Source organism: Cyprinus carpio, chromosome A25, assembly GCF_018340385.1.
Source record: "Cyprinus carpio isolate SPL01 chromosome A25, ASM1834038v1, whole genome shotgun sequence".
NCBI lineage: Eukaryota > Metazoa > Chordata > Actinopteri > Cypriniformes > Cyprinidae > Cyprinus > Cyprinus carpio.
Genome location: NC_056596.1, coordinates 8770503 through 8788540, shown reverse-complemented (window position 1 = coordinate 8788540; position 18038 = coordinate 8770503). Strand labels below are relative to the sequence as shown.

At 36.4% G+C, this 18038-nt stretch overlaps 1 protein-coding gene and 1 long non-coding RNA gene across 4 annotated transcripts in view; one reads left to right on the top strand and one right to left on the bottom strand.

The window, feature by feature from the left end:
• The window catches only part of LOC122135577, an 11564-nt gene extending 7825 nt beyond the window's left edge, over window positions 1-3739 (top strand). The window contains exon 4 of the long non-coding RNA XR_006153602.1: window positions 3444-3739. This is a non-coding gene — a long non-coding RNA (uncharacterized LOC122135577). The remainder of the gene's footprint in view (window positions 1-3443) is intronic.
• Window positions 1-18038, bottom strand: part of LOC109050832 (solute carrier family 45 member 3-like) — a 24033-nt gene extending 5995 nt beyond the window's left edge. Inside the window, exons 1-2 of one of the 3 annotated variants that reach the window (XM_042715335.1) lie at window positions 17902-18038; window positions 3736-4077 (exon numbers count right to left, since the gene is read on the bottom strand). In XM_042715335.1, coding sequence (XP_042571269.1) covers window positions 3736-3883 — 148 coding nt within the window. In that variant the 5' untranslated portion in view covers window positions 3884-4077; window positions 17902-18038. Of the gene's footprint in view, window positions 1-3735; window positions 4078-5979; window positions 6504-11731; window positions 12033-17901 lie in introns of those variants that run through there. The other 2 variants (XM_042715337.1, XM_042715336.1) reach the window with 2 other exon arrangements.

Here is an 18038-nt window from a genome sequence, read left to right as displayed (position 1 = left end):
AAAGAATATCAAAACATTAATGAGTTTAAAGTATACTGTGAACAATTGTCCTACATTTAACAGAAGCATTAATACTATAAATTAAAAATTAAATCAAATTGTTATTCATTCCTGCAATCTTCAATGACACATGATCCTTGATTTGCTGCTCAAGAAATGTTTTTTGAAATGTTTATTAGCCACGTTGAAAAGAGTTGCTAAAAGGTGCCATATGTAGGATTGACACCGAGTGGTTGAACTATTGGAGAGGGTTTTTCTCACCTGGCACCTCCTCCTCAGGCTTGACGCACACACAGGTTGCCAGATTGACAGCACCAACAGGAACAAGCGTACTTGACAATGAATTGATATGAAATACGCTGTGTTTTCCACCAACTGGCAACCCAAAGTGCCGAAATACAATTGGGTAAACTGGCAGTGGGCGGGTTTCACAAACCAAAACAAACACTGACATTCCGTCCCGGAACGCACATTTTCAAAGGAGAATAACTGACTGTAGCATTGTTTTTCAGATAAACAAGTATGTTAACTTAGCATGTCTCTTAAATATCTGCAAACATATTATGGTATTTTTATGCTTTAGTAGAGTCAAAAACTTACATACAGCAGCTTTAATATTTTTGTGGAAACCGTAATGCATTTTTTCAGGATTCTTCAAAGAATATAAAATTCAAAAACAGCATTTATTTAAAACAGAAATCTCTTGTAACATTATAAATGTCTTTACTGTCACTTTTGATTAACTCAATGTGTCCTTGCCAAATAAAAGTATACATTTCTTAAAACAACAAAAATAAAATCTTACAGACCCCAAACTTTTGAATTGTAGAGTATATAATGTTTTTGAAACTAATTTATGCTGTTTTTTGCAATCATGGTGCATAGTTATAATGTTTGCAAATTTGCACACATTACAAAAACACATTTCTAGACAAGAGCTGGAAACCGGAAAATGGAAGCATGTGTGTAAAATCACACCTAAATTTTTTTTAAGGCAACTGCATTTAAGGCACTAAGCAAGTATTGACAAACCATGTGTAATGTGAGGAATACTGTAGTTGGAACTGCCTACCATGAAGAGATTTATTTAACAATGTCAGTCAACTGTGCCTGTAAGTCAACACATGCTGTTTTTCCCAAAGTGGACGGAGAGTGGGATTATGCCCACTTCCCTTTAAAGGTGCCTTTGTGCTGTTTGCAGCAGTTCGAGACAATTAATCATATGACTCTTTTATTTACTACACAGTGCAATTCATTATAGTCATCCTAATGGTTTCTGTAGCTCCAATCGAAAAGCATGGCTTTAACAACACAAAGGTCATGGGTTTAAGTTCCGGGGAAAAAATGTATACCTATAATGCAGTGTTAGTTCGAGAAGAGGTCGCAAACAATTAATCACATGAGCATCAATCTGGTCCAAAAAGCCCAGACTAAGGAATTCATTTCTCAGGTCACCATAACATTAAAATGAATAAAATGCCTCCAAACCCCACTCCATTAAGAAACAGTCCAACAAAACCTCTGGAACCACAAACAACCACACACAAAACCTTTTGAAAGCACTTCCAATGGCAACGACATTATGAGTTTATATAGCTTGTGAATGGAAATGTACACAAAAGATCTTTCTTTGCTTTCCACTGCAGCTGTTGACAAAGAGAGCGGTGTGTAGAACGTATTAACAGACCACACATCTTCTGTCCGTCTGGTGCAAAGTGACCACATGCACATTTGTGAACTGGTTTTTTTTCTGTTTTGGTTGCGAGGCAAATAGTCTTTGAGAGAGATTATTTTACAGCAAAAGCCACATGGAAGCCATTTGTGGGCACAAAATAATGCATCTGTTCATATGGCACGCTGAAAAAAATCTCAAACAAAAACGCCAAATATTTAGAGTCAAAGGGCTGTTATTCTAGGATGAAAAATAAAAACAATCACTCAAGTCGCTATTCTAGTAGACAAAAGCAAATGATTCTCTTGAAACTGCACACTTTAAATTGTTTCAGGCCGTGGCCTAGTGGCATATATAAACAATGAAAATATATAATACTAATATTTAAATACATGTTATGAATATATATTTTATTAATATATTACATGAACTACCTTTCAAAATGATTTTATAGTTCCTTATGCTCACCAAGGCTGCATCAAAATACAGTATTGTGAAATATTATTAAAATTATCAGTTTCATATATTAATATATTAATGTAATTTCTTCCTGTGATGCAAAACTGAATACTCAGCAGTCATAACTCCAGTCTTCATTGTCACTTTATTATTATCACTGTTGAAAACAGTTGTAATGCTTATATTATTTATTATAATATTTTAATATATAAAACATTTTTGCTGGAAACTGTTTTTTCTTCTTCTCAGGATTCTTTGAGGAATAGAAATTTCAAAAGAACAGCATTTATTTAAAATAGATTTTATTGACTGTAACTTTTGATCAATTTAATGCATCCTTTCAGAATGAAAGTATTAATTTATTAAAAAAAAAATGACCCCAAACTTTTGAACGGTGTATGCATACATATATATTATTGCGATTTATCGCATCCAAAATAAAAGTTTGTGTTTACGTAATATACTGTATGTGTGTACTGTGTATATTTATATGTATATATTAATACACACATACATGTATGTTTAAGAAGTATATGTCATATATATTCATATTTACACTGAACAAAATTATAAATGCAACACTTTTTGCCCCCATTTTTTATGAGCTGAACTCTAAGATCTAAGACTTTTTCTATGTACACAAAAGGCCATTTTCTCTCAAATATGGTTCACAAATCTGTCTAAATCTGTGTTAGTGAGCACTTCCCCTTTGCTGAGATAATCCATCCACCTCACAGGTATGGCATATCAAGATGCTGATTAGACAGCATGATTATTGCACAGGTGTGCCTTAGGCTGGCCACAATAAAAGGCCACTCTAAAATGTGGAGTGTATATAAAGTATAATATAAATCAAATATTTGGATGCGATTATTCTATTTCAAATAATCAAAATTAATCGACTTGACAGCTCTAGTGTGTGTGTGTGCGTGTGTGTGTGTGTTTGTGTATTATAGTAATATATGTATATTTATTTATTTATTTTCACATGACACTTTATCAAGTTTAATTTGATACTATTACTAATACTATTACTTTCTCTACAAGTTTTCCATAATACTTTCTCTGCTATTTTTTCAAAGGAATAATAAGGAAAACAATAAGGAAAATAATAATAATTCCCTAGAAATGAAATTTTTGAAAATGCTTCTCAAAACTCCTAACACAATTAGCAGGACATTGGGGGTGAGAAACTGAAAAAGTGCACATTTAAATACGAGTTAACAGTCGACTCCACAAGCCCACAATATGAGAAAGAGGCTTCCAGATCTAAGGTAGCCCATGATGACTATATTTTCTGATGAAATTCCAGAGGGAAGTCCCACAGAATTTTAACAAGATGCAGTAAAACTATACAAGCTTCCACACAGCTGCTGACCCTCAAGCTTCCGGGCCTCTTCCTGCAGTCCAGTGCTTTCCAATTAGCACCTGATTACCACCTGGATGGGGCAGAGAGTGATTTAGCCAGTAATTATTATAATGGACCCCATTATAGGATCAGCTCCTTAGTGGGAAACAACCTTGACTTGCTGTTTACTGCACAGCCCTTAATTAACCAATCATAAACCCTGGTTCCACATTCCAAAGTTAGGCTGAAACCTTACCTAAAACCATCGTCATGTACTGTTCCTCCACACCAGCCTCCAGCAACAGAGGGGGCACGTAGGTGATCCCAGCCGCCACGCAGATCTCCAGGCCACATGTCAGCGAGTTGAGCAGGACCAGATGCCACTGAGACCTCCATCCAGTCATATTTACACAGGAAGGGTTCACCTTTCTCCCGTGTGTCAGTAAGAAAACTACTCAGTCTTCCAGGAGAAGGCGAAAGGTGAAGGGTCGGGTGCCCAGGGACGAGGTGGGCGCGTGGGGTGCGGGAGAGCAGAGATTCGGACTCTCAGTGGGCTCAAATGAACTAGGGGATCCATTGTGTCTTCAGCATTCTTAATCTGAAAGAAAAAGACAAAAGGTATGCATGATCCATTTTTGTGATGGACACTATGAAACACATTACTGCAGATGTTGTTCTCTCTGTTCCTGACCCGCTGGCCAAACTAAGGTCACCCTGTCTGATGGCCCTCATTCCCCCTCACTCTCTATCATTAGCTTGTTCACTCAGAGCTGATTTGACTGGGCCTCCTCACTGCAGTTGCCACCTCTAATTAGCAGCCTTTGTTCATGAAAAGCAATGTTAATGAGTCTGATTTTTACCGCTTCTAGTGGAGAACCGTGCATTGAGAGCATTACTCTGTGGCTGCTTTTCGTTAACCGGGGGAGACTGTGCAATTATGATTTTTTTATGACTAATATCAGGGTTCGTTTTCTTCAGCAGGTCATTCATGCTTATTCTGGAGCATTCCAGTGGAAACACTGTTTTAAACAATGATGGTTGTTTAATTTAAAGTCTAGGAGTCTGAATTGAAGTTTAAAAGTATTTAAACTAAAGCTTTTTATTGGAAAACAAATAAGTAATCTAGTGCTTGAGATATGCTTATTTCCAAACATTAGCATGGCAAAATGTATTTACATTCTAAATGTCAAATACTATAAGCAATTTGAGTGAAAATACAAAATATAAGACAATCAGTTATTGGAAAATTACTGTACTGTTCAATGTGTCACAAAACTATAAAGAAGCCCATTTCTGCCACATAAGAAAAAGAAATGCTTTGGTAAATCATAATTATGATATAAAAAAGTCAAAATGATGACATGGTAAGTCATACATAAAAAGTAAAAAAAAAACTTCTCACAACTGTAAATTTTTTACTTTTTATGTTATAGTTTTAACTTTTATATGGCAATTATGATGTCATTTTGACTATTTATGTCATAATTTCAATTTTTGATCATTTTTATTTTTATTTTTCATTTTATTTCATATTTTCAACTTTGTCAATTATAAAATCATAATTATAAATAAAGCATGATTTTCCCCCCTTTTTTGTCTCTCTAAATGCAAAATCATTAATAAGGCAGCACTAACTAAATTATATATACAGTACACACACACACACACACACACACAGACATACACATATATATATATTATATATATATATATACATACATACATTTGTTTTTAATTACTGTAGTACTTTGGTAATTATTAATTTATATAATTTTTTAAAATTGTATTCATTATTTATTATCATTATTATTTTTAAGAAAACAAAGGTAACTAAAATGTTAAGAAAGATGTTTTTGTCTATTTTTGAGGTTGGATGCTAAAAATGTGAAGGAGGTTGGCCACAAGTTTATTAAAAGTATTTTTTTTATTGATTCATCAACATGTCTTTATTGTTAGATAGCACATGCACACCCTCTTAAAAAAGATCAAAACTGAACAATATATTAAAAGCTGATGATTAATTGATTCATTAATCACCAGAATAGTCAATAAATCCTTCTAATTATATTCGCTGATTATCAAAATAACCATTAGTTGCAACGGTTTATTTTATGCCAAGCTGTTCATGTCTATCATCAGATCTGCTAGCCTCCACCAATGACTTCATCCACAACCCAGCGTTCTTCTCCATACATGTGCAAACAAAGCATCTCATGTGAAATACAACACCAACGCACTCTCTCTGAATATCATTTCCTCCCACAACTCTCCTGGGCATGACATGTCAATCAGATGATGGACGTCTTCTCTCAAAATGACAAGAAACTTCTAACAACATAAGACACACTGAAGCTTTTCACATACTGACCTTGCAGAGAGAGGCTATTTGGTTTTCAAATGCAAATATGTTTTGCTAGAACTCAAATGATAGGCAAAGCACACTAGAAAATTTGACTAAAAAACAGATTTCAACAAGAACAGATCAAATTTGATCACTTACTTCTCTCTAAGCACTTCAGGTAACTTGATTTGCTTCAGAGCTGCTCTCGATAATGTTTAAAGTGCTGAAACTCTCTCTCGATTAAATCAAGCTCTTCCTGAGCTCAGATATTAAATCACAAGTGACGGCGAGTTCTGCGTCTCTAGTTCTCTGGCACTGACTGCCACCCTGCCATCTGATGATGAGACATGTGTGAGAACACTCAGAGCAGCCGCCACCTTTCAGGAGGATGAAAAACAACCAGGTGCTAAATTCATATTTGCTCCATCTATGTGGGCCATCTGCTCAATGTTGGCAGATAGAAAGCATATCATCTCCATTTGAAAAATCTATAAGAAACTTTGGAGAAATTATTCAAATCTACAAGTTCATTTTGTATATAGGGCTTCATTAAAAAGGTTTTTAAATAAGGCTATAGTCAAGGGACCAAAACAAACCAAAAAATATAACAAAGACTTAATTAGCATTCTGTATTTCAGTGTATTATGCACAGTGGACTTATTTTAAGTATTTAAATAAATAAGGAAAATATGTTTAATCTAAATATAGAGGTGTTTAAACTATCTTACACCACCAAAAAGTGCATTAAAGGCTGAAGATTGTGCGAATTTGTGAAATATCTAATAATGATCTCATCATATGGTCCATTATTGCACGGTCAATGAAAAACAAGCACAATACTTTAGCACAAAGCATATAACAAAAATGGGGCTCCACAGACGCAACCATTTCACACCAATTACTTCAGTCCTGAAAGAAGCACTTCAGGGGTCTATCCCAGTCCATCTCTGTAGGACCTCCACCCTGCTGTCCCAATGCCTAGACAACCCCCCAAGGCCCATCTCATGACAACTTCCCCCACCCCATCCAGAACTAGCCTTCAAGGTCATATTCTTATTGATGACTAGAATGACTAGAATTCTACAACAATTACAAAAGAGAAGCACATTAATGCATGTTTTTCCTGAGTCGTAGTTAATAGACTTTTATAATGCAGATGAAGTATCTCACCATCTCCTATACTTCTCATATGTTTTTTGTTTTGTTTTAGCTAGTTATCAACAGCATTTGTGGAATTTTAAGTGTGATTTATTTTTTTATTTTTTTTACAACTATTCAATATATGAAAGTTTGATATTGAGTAAATTATAAATTATATTTTAGTTATAATTTTGCTGGTTATTTTGTTATTTCTGCTATTTTTGTCTCCAAGCACTGCAAAGTACAGGTAGCAACGTTTCAACTAAATGAAATGAGTGTTTTTGAATGAGGTTGAGTGATTTAATAACTCATAAAGTGACTCATAAAGATGTCACATGTTTTGTTCCTTAATGAATAGGTTGATAGTAATATTCAATGACTTACTAAAAAAGACACTTGTCGCCACCTACTGGTGAACTGTAACCTGCAGAAAGAGTCAAAAATCCTTCACAAATAATACACAGACTGACAATCTGTCTGGAACATGCAAACATAGTCAAGCAGAGTGATTCTAACAGTGAAAAGTCAATCGCCTCATAAGACAAATCAACAAACAGGAAGTTAATATTACGTTACTTAAAGGGATACTCCACCCCAAAATGATTCACTTACCCCCATGTCGTTCCAAACCCGTAAAAGCTCCATTCGTCTTCAGAACACAATTTAAGATATTTTGGATGAAAACCTGGAGGCTTGAGACTGACTTTCATAACTTTTATAGACCTTGACACTGTTATTTACTTGGCAGTCTACGGGACAGTCTTAAGCCTCCAGGTTTTCATCCAAAATATTTTAAATTGTGTTCCGAAGACGAATGGAGCTTTTACGGGTTTGGAACGACATGGGGGTAAGTGATTACTGACAAAATTTTCATTTTGGGGTGGAGTATCCCTTTAAATTTTAGGTACAATATTGTGCTATTTTGTTTATTTAGACTCAGCAATGCACAGTAGCTGTGTTTTGTTCCTAACTGAGTGTTTCTGAACAAATCAGTTGAGCTGATTCAGTGACTCACTCATTAAGATATCACTTGTTTAATTCCTGATAGAGTCAGTGTTTTTGAACAAAACAGTTGAACAAATCAATGGCTCATTCAAAAAGACTATTCACTCATTACTGTTAAAATCCTTTAGAAGTTATCTAGTGTAACATTGTGACTGGCCTTGCATGAGTAAAGTTAAATCCAATCATTCAACTTCAATGACCATGTAAAGCCATTAAAACAGATCGCATTTACATGAATACCATGGATACCAGAAACAGACATGACATAACTATCTGCAAATGACTGCTTATTTGAAGCAAATTCCACAGTAATTATGTTGGTAATGCATAACTAGATTAACTTTACTTAATTAACATTTACTTAAAGTATTCTCAGCTCAAAAAGGATGATTTAGGGACATATCTTCTTTTTTAAACAAAAATCAGGAATGAGTCTAGATGCTTCTTTTGTAATCAACATTAGGCTACACCACTGAACATTATTTTTAAGCAATGCAAACGAAGGTCAGCATGAAGAATTGTGTTACTCAAGTTAATTTCAGACCCTTGTTACCAAGGGGAGAATTTGACATAATGAAAACTGACAATTCAAGGAGATGTGTCACTCACGAGGCATTAAAATTGTTATCATGCCAGCGGTATCATGGTTCAGAGACACAGGGGAACCTGGAAGTTATAAGCAGAGCTACCGTATAGAATTTAGCAGCATGTTTGACGTGCCTTAAATTATGTGTCAAATGAAAGCCACATGTGTTTGCTTTAAACCTGGCGTGCCTTTACTGTGACATGAATCACGCTAAGCAAAGGCACTGGGTCATTCAGCCAGCACAATGGCCCCGCTTTTACATCTTCAAAGTTCAAACCATTCCCTCATGTCAACTGATCACTGAAATGCACAGTTTTTAAACATGCTCTAACCACCTGATCTGAAAAGGTTTTAGCATTGCATACCAGGTTAAGGATCCTTTGACACCACCATTGCTCGTCTCACACACCACAATCCCAGACCTATTCAATACCGCATCCCCCTCTGCCCCCGCAGATAATCTTTAATGGCTCTGAAGGGTCTTATTACCATACAAAACAGGCTTTGTGAACATTGAGCCAATGTTAGTAACTTGATATACTGAAGAATCAAGCCCTTTCAGTTAAGCTTTTATCAGGTCTTAAGAGTCTTAGAAACACCCTTAACAACAGCCCGAGTGTCTGAGCCTAAAGCAGAGGAGAGCATTTCTCCAGAGTGACATCAGAACCACATGCAACAGTGGATGTCCAACCAAAAACCTCAGATGATGTTCAACATGGTTTGGCTGAAAGTGAGATGAGATCAAGGCGAGACTGGAGCCATTATCCCACAATTTAACATACCACTTAGTCAAGCTATTTAGCAGTCAACTCAAAATCTCAGACTTTGTCATAGACTCCAAAGTGATTCTGGTCTTGATTTTAGGGAAGGTCTCGGCATAATTCTTCTTTTAACTGAGATCGCACGACAATGGCATATCTTGGGCACATTAAATTTATCCTAGCATCCGCTAGCGCGACCCCTGACCTCAGCACTTGGGCCCGATCATATGATAAACCATCCCTCAAAGACACGCAACAGTTTGACATTTTGTTCACATGTTGTATGATGTAATTTCAAGTTTTCCTTTCTCTTTGGAGTGTTACAAGCTGTTTGTGCATAGATATGATCCATAAAGTTGCAAAGACTAAAGTCTCAAACCCAAAGAGATATTCTTTATAAAAAGTTAAGACTCGTCCATGCCCTCCTAAAAGTCTACGTCACTGTGTGGGAAGATTTGCATAACACTGCCCAAATGTTCACTCAAAGAATGAAGGCATAACTTTTATTCTCGCTGCAGTATTGTTGTTGCCACCGCCTTCATGTTGTGGAGATACTGTTTCATTGTAAAAGCGAAACTACTTTGTTTGGCCTTCCAAAAGAGGATGATATCTGCTTAGTCATGCCTAGAGCTGATCCGTGCTGGTTGCTGAGGAAATACATCAACTTTGCGCTGTGGATCGCCCGGTGTCATCAATTGTGGTTGCTGCAAGCCCGCCGGGCGCTCCTTTATCGAATCCGCTGGCTGTTCCTCACTCAAGCTGCAGTGTGGGACGCTGTGTGACGCATTTTATGGAGCACTGTTTCCTGAACCTGCAGAGTAGCCTTCAACGGGTGTGTGCTCAAAGGCTGTTCTATAAAGTGGGGCAGTTCCAACTTTGCAAGGACAGTCTGGCGCTTCTGACTCACAGCCTGTAAGTACATTTTTTATATTAAAAAACTTTGCCACTGATGATTCAAACACGAGTTTTGAGCAGTGTAGAGTAGCGCTTGTTGTTTGTCGTTTCTCTGATCACAAATGCAGACATGGTTTTATGTTTACCTGGCGCGATATGCAACGCAACTTGTAAAAACACAGTATAAGTCATTATAATCAGTAAATATGTCCCCACTGGATGCAACAAATGTCTCATTTGTAATGGGTTTTATTGGTTTTGTCTCGCCGTGCCGGGAGACGGCATCACAGTATGGTGAGGGGCGCAAATTTTCCGTCACACGCTTGAGGTATTCGGCCAATCACAATGCACTGTATAGCTGGCCAAACAGCGTACATCTCGCTTTTCAGAACGATGAGCTTTGTAAAAATTGACACGTTTCAGAAAGGCGGGGCATAGAGGAGTAATAATGCACAGTATGTGGAAAATTATGTATTTTTTTTTTTTTTTTTTACCTCTTACCAAATACACAAAATAATGTTCTTTTTTAGCAACGTCATATGACTCATTTAAGGAAAAACATTTGGATTATTAGACTATTAGATCAATATAACTGTTGGATACTAGTAAAATTTTAAGTTAAAATGTTTTGCAATGGTTAAAAGTTTAATATGTTACTTTAGCATCGTAGCAAAATTATTCCATGATTATTTTTAAATAGATTTTACTGTACTTTACTTCATGCATACAGCATTTTGAATCCACTGAAACCAATGGAACTTCTGACTGAATGAAATCACCATTTCAGTCCATTTTAGAACAAACACATAATTATCAAGATATACTTAATATCATCAAAGGGTTGCAATTTTGCAAACAATGCATTGCAAAAGCAAGAGGTTGGCTACACTGAACTGATCCTACACTTTCTCACCCAATGGTATCAGGTTCAGGTGCAGACACACAATCTGCCGAGCCAGTTCACACTCAGGCTTTATGCATCTCCAGGGAGAGGAGCGCTCAGTTATCTGATAGACACTGGATACAGAAAGACACTTATCAGGTCAAAAGAGAGAGGAATATGGGCTGCCGATGACCTAAGAGACACAATAAAGCAAGCTCTGATCCTTTCTATGGAGTGCTATGAAATTACAGAAAAGTTCTGGAAAGGATGGACAACAAATCAGCTATAACTCATATAATTTTTGAAACATATGTCACATATGTCTGTGTGAGTGCACATAAGATATAATATGTATATATATTCATACACATCCCATTCATTTTATTTTACATTTTTTTTATGTTTTTTTTTTTACAAAAATAAATTAAGAGGAAAATGTATAAATATGTCAAGCATCATTCATGGCCTTTGCAAATACCAAACATTGGAATTATTCTCAAAGGTGCTAAAGCATGACTTCATCGCCCTTGAACCTTTTATAGTAGCCGGATTACACACATAGGCACACATTTCTCTCACAGCATGCAGAATTTGCTTAGGATGGAAAAAAGAAAGTGTTATACAAATAAAAGGAAATCTTACCGAATACATTCAATAGTACACACCGTCCATGTCATTAACTCCTTCTGCTACCTTTAATTTCATTCTCACCCTTATTCTCCCTTCATAGCGCTCTTACTTGTTTGCCCCGATATGTGTGATGGAAAATCCCTTGTATGGGGCAGAGATCCTTTTCTAAGACACCAAAATCCTGTCACCTCTGGCCCCAAACAACACTAAGCGTGGCCCCCAGCAGAGCAGCCCAACACTGATATGAAACAAAGAACGCATTCATATCAGTTCCACCTCAGGACTGTATTCTCTCCATCCCCTCCTCTTGTCCAGCCCACCCACCAACCCCCTGATCCATCTCATTTCCCTAGCTAAAAAAAACCCTGCAATAATGGCCCAGATCAGGTTAAACTGAGAATAAGGACAGGCATTTCTCACACCTCTACCTCCCAACCCCGGGGCCAAAATCTTTTACAACCATCCCCAACACCAAAACCTAACCTGCACACTGATGCACTTTGAACATGTTAGCCCCCGGTTTTTAAAACGGTTTTTGTACAGTGGGGAAAAAAATCTGGACCACATTTCCTTGTATGGACACAAACGTCCAAGGTATTCTTCAGAGAATAAGGAGAGTCATACAGGTTTGATGACACAATATTCATTTTTGTGTGAATTATCCTTAAGATAAGATGCATGACTCGATGTAGATACAACGAACAGCTACAGTTATTGCACTAGTGTAGAAATAAAAAACATAACTAAAATGTCACCAGTATTGTCAATCAAGGGTAAGTGATTATTCACACAATAACCTTTAAGCAAGCCTGGGATTGAGATTGTGTGTGGTACATCTTTGGCTGAGTGCTAACGCTCCTCCCTATTGGTCTTTATTGTGATTGCTAAGTTTACTGCCATCTATCTTTGGTTCATTAAATAGTGATTATGTTAACACAAGGTATGATGTAATTTTCTGAGAAGACTACACACACTCCCAGTTACTGAGAAAAACAGCCCTTGGTGCTGTTTATGACCATGAATCAGTCAATCTGTTGGGTATTTATGTATGACTAAAAAATTAAGGAAAAAATACTGTTGGTTAGCCATTACCCCAATAAAAAAAAATAATAATAATAATAAATATCACCCTTGTATCACCCTGAAGGGGTTATTTCATAGTTGCTCATATGAATAAATAAAAATGAATGGATGAGAGAATGAATATTTAAGTTAAAATATTTTACATTTTCCTGGTTATTACATGACTGCTTACTAACTAACTAAAACAGACAGACAGTTAGTTCTGGAATCAGACTATACTGTTTGCGCTGCATGTTTTTTGGTTCACTAAGAAGAACCGGCTCACTAAAGACGTTTGTTTGCAAATCAGTATACGGCAGTGTATGTTTTTTTGATTTGATAAAAAGAACCATATTACTAGATTCATTCATTTTGCAACAGTCCACACTGTTTGCGCTGTATGTGTTTTGATTCACTAAAAAGAACCAGCTCACCAAAGTCATTATTTTGGAAATCAGAGTACACTGGTTGCGATGTATGCTTTTCGATTCACTAAATGAACTAGCTCATAAGAGTCACTTGCTTGGCAGTCTGACTACAGAAAGCTGCAATTGACCAACCAAAATAAATATTCCAGAGAGTCACGTAATCGCGGTCAGTAGTCAGTACCTCTATAATTTAAAGATCCATGTGAGTCATATAAGGATACACATTTACCATCTGAATCACAGTAAAACGGGTACTACTGAGCAAAAAAAAAAAACACCTCTCAAGACACATCAAAGGCTCTTTCAAGATATTGTAGACAGCAGCCTATCAAAGTTCATTGCTCATTCTATTTCAAAAGTAATTCATATAATCAGAAAATCCCAAAATTAGAAGACGTTTCAGTAGGGAATGGAACAAATGGTGCCACAGTAGCAGGCGCAGCCTTGCAGCCATTCCCGGGTGGAAAATTCCATCACACAGGAGACACAATTTGGAAATTACAATCATTCAGGAGCTCTTTCTATTTTTATGTGCCCATCCATAACCAGGGATTGACTTTTTACTGCCTGCACTTCTTAAAACTCACCTGATCTATTCTTGTAGACGTTAATGTCATGGTTTTGGAAACAGCTGAACTCACAGTGCAAAGTTCTTTTCAAATAGAAATTTCAGATGAAAAGGCCATGGAATATAATTTGGGTGTATATGTGTACAGTCAAAAAGACACACATAAGGTGCTCAAACACTCACTGAATCAACAAAATGTGGAGACACTCCACCAACAATAGCCAAGCTGAAATGATCATCAAAGCACATGGCCATACTGACTTAAATCACAGTTTATCCTTTCAAAGAGTTCAGTGCATCTCAGATATCAAAGGTCCTCTTTTATCCTTTTCCCTACATAATAGAGACCTTCTCCCCAACCAATATTTCTCACTGTCACTCAGACACTGAGTTACTTGAAAGGACAGTAAATCACAAACTTTCATTTCATCCCCTTCGTAACTAGGGGTTTCCTGGCATATACAGAATCTGTTTATTCAACCGATGCATCAGTGTTTATGTTAGAGGCTTTTCTTCCACGCTTCGGGCAATGTGGCTTTTCTCTAGCAACATCTGGCCTTAAGTTATCACCATGGGAAAATGACTTGAGACGAGTCTCATTTATCCTGTCCTCAGGGCCCCATGTACACCATTGTGATTTTGACCTGATACTCTGCATAAAAGTATTTGCTATTAGAAAAACAGCTTAGCTTTGGGGCCTCCTCTGCAGACATTAAATTTGTGGATGCTTTTTTAAAATTGTAATAATGAAAAATACTATCGTCGAAAAATTACTATCGTCTCTAATGCGATTTGTTAAAGCACATACAAAAAAAGTAGCTGTAGTTTCTTGTCAGTTGTTCTGACTATTCCAAACAGCACATTTTCAAAGGATGCCAAAAATATCCTATTTATAAGGCTGCAACTCTCCAGTTCTTTGTAATAAATGTTCTTTTGAGTCCACGAACACAGAGGCAGAAAACAAACAGTTGGTAGAGCAATGTTGAAACACAGTGTTCCCACATTCTGTTTCAGTATTCAGCGGTTTTCATCACTTTTGTCATCTTGCCATCATGTTATTCTACAAGTGGGAGGGTGACATGACTGAAAAAAGTGAAATATGAATGAATCCGAATTAATGTCCTTCAAATTATTCTTGCTTATTTATTTTTTTTACACGAGATGGGTCATATGAGGTTTGTCTGCAATCTGCAATAAAACCATTTGAACCGCAACGCCTCAGGCATGCAATACAAAGTGTTTCATCACAAAATCTGCATTCACCACCATTGTCTTGAAGTCCTAAGAATACACCACATCAATCAGAGTATATATTTCATTTTCTAACTCGAGCAGACATCACTAGCTCAGCCTGGCCTTCACTGGCAGCTCCAATTATTTACTGAAATCCAGTCCAGCAAACATTAAAGGAATGAACAACTTGAAAGAAATAAACTGAGCCAAGAGTATGAAAGGTGCATTTCCGAAGCTGGTTGGCAGCCATCTGAACCCTGCAAACTTGGCGATTTGCTCTAGACGTGGAGACATCATTCACCTTTAGCCAGCTGGCAATAGCTCTGTGTATTACAGGTTAGTGGTGTGAACTTTAACCTTGAGGCAAGTGGAGGCTTTTTGGAATGTATTTGTGTCTTTAAACAACAATTTGAGCTCCACCAAAAGATTAAAAAAAAAAAAACTAGTTGAGTTTCAAGACGAGTTACAGCAGCTTAATTAGCTAAATTCCAGAAGTCAACTTGCTTCTCATCTGTTGAGATAATATAGGGCAACTGGAACAGGGTGACTGGAAAACTGACTGGATATACTGAGGACAGCTAAATATGCAAAAGAACCAACAAATAATCTTGTTTCTGAAGCAGTCCATTTGGCCACGAGTTTCAGGCAAAAAACAACAGCAACAACAACTTTGCATAATAAGAATAAGAATTATTATTATTATTTATCTGCAAATATATAATGCAGTATATTATTATTACAGTCTATTTGCAATAAGTTCCAGCCAAAAATATATATTTTTTATTAATATAATTTTTTCTTACAATCATTTAGATTGCAAAACTTTGCATCATGTTATAATGTTATATACAAATATCTATACATATATAATGTAAAATAACAAAACGAATACAAATAATAATAATACTTATTATTATTATTAATACTACTACTGCAAGTTTATTTGACCATGATTTTTAGACAAAAATAAAATAAAGAAATATTAAAATAAATCTTAGCCTTTTAGATTCAAAACTTTTAATAATAATAATAATTATTATTATTATTATAAATTATTACATATAATGTAGCTGCACATATAAATTAAAATAACTGAATAAATAATAATTATTGTTATTATGCATAGTAGTAAAATGTAAAAATTACTCAAATAAATTGGAGCATCACCACTGAACTTTCAACTAAAATGTGTTCTCTATATATCTACTATAACTCACCATCTTGCATGGTGGTAAAGGTGCTGAAAGAGGAGCATGTGTTATTAAGAAAACATAACGCCTTGACTGGCTTAAGAGGCTCTGCAGGTTGCGTGATCTGATCTGCTGTTGTGTAGTATTAGGCGAGCTAAGTACAGCTGGTCTGTCAAGGGAATTTCGGGTGAGGAACATTTCTTAAGGAAGTACCAGATGAGCCCTGTTAGTGCTGGATCTCAAGCCCTAAAGCATCTTTATGCTCAGCTAAACTTAATGAAAAAAAAATCTTACTTATTAAATTAGGTTTGTCTGTCTGGTATAAAAGAAACATAGTGGAACACACTCTCCGACAGAGAAATGAGCTTTCAAATGTGTCATTTTCTGTTTATTAAATAGTTTTAGGCGAACAATGTCAAGAGAGACTGCTATAAATAAATACTTGTCTAGACTCCCCATAAATATTGTCTAGCTGTCAGCAGTGACTCATAATAACTGTGCTGGTGGATGGAAAATATGACCAAATATAACCACCTTTGCAGCTTCACTTAATTCCGATTTGAATATGAACATCTGAACTTGATATTATAACATGTAACATACAACATGTTCGTTCAGTATCTTGTATTTGGTACCAGCAGACATTCACTGAAACATTTGCTGTCTCACAAAATCTTTTTTGAACGTAATAGGTGCTGACTAATCAAACTCATTCAATAAACAATCCAACGATTCTTTGACATTATTATAGTATATTGCGGTATATTTCATGATTCAAATCGTTCTAATAAACCCAAAGGTACAGGTTGCTGTTTATTACATTGTAAATAACGATTAAAATAAAGAGTTGTTAACCTTAATGAGTCGAAAATATTCAAAAAAGACGGTTTTTGGTTTGTTGAGTCGGCGAGTTGTGTTTAACGCGTTTGAAAGGCAGTTATTGATTCAATGACTCAGTGTTGTTCAGACCGATTTTAGGAACTTATTCGATTAAAAGGTGAGACTCCAGAAGAGATTCGTTCATCGAACGCTCTTAATGCGCCGAAATATCTGCATATGACGCCCAAAAATGCTGTCTAGGCAAGTAGCTGGCTAAGTTTTGAGACAGACAAAACACGAGGCAGACTAAACAAAGTCTCAAAATACTTAAGTATTTACATCCCCCACAGCCATGTGTCAAAACAGCGGGGGTTACACCAAACGTTTCCAGCTTTAGAAATACTTCAGTTGGAAAAAAGAAATGTTCGACTCAAATTGTTAAACAGTCGATGCCACCCTTGCACTTGGCACCCCATATAAATATAATGGAAAGGCAGAGTACAAGAGGCTACACAATGTTTGTGAGTTTAAGTGAGTCAAGCTTTAAACGTTAAACTTCCAGATAAGGAAAACAGTTGTAGGTTTCTATCGTGGACATCACTGATAAAAAAAACATGCGAATTTAAACGTCATGCAAGCAACGCTAGTCTTTGTGTGTATAACGGTACAAACATCTTTGCTGTTCTCCTCTCCAGTGATTTTATATGCGGCGCGAGCGTATCACGCAGGAAGAGGAAGTTATTTTGATTCAATGAACAAGTTTCTTGCGTTTATCGCTCATTCGGAAACCTCTCTCGGCTCGACCACGTCAATGACACCAAGTATAAAGCTCCTATATATTATAAAATCACTTATATAGAGACGAGAACAAGCTGCTCTTACCTTCCAGACGCGGCTCTCGTGCGTCTGCTCGCTTCCACGGACGCTCCGCTGTTTCCCAACTTTGTGGGAAGGACTCAGTGACGTGCGGGAATTATCCGGGAAAAAGGTAGAATCACTGCTCGGACCAGGGAGGTGTA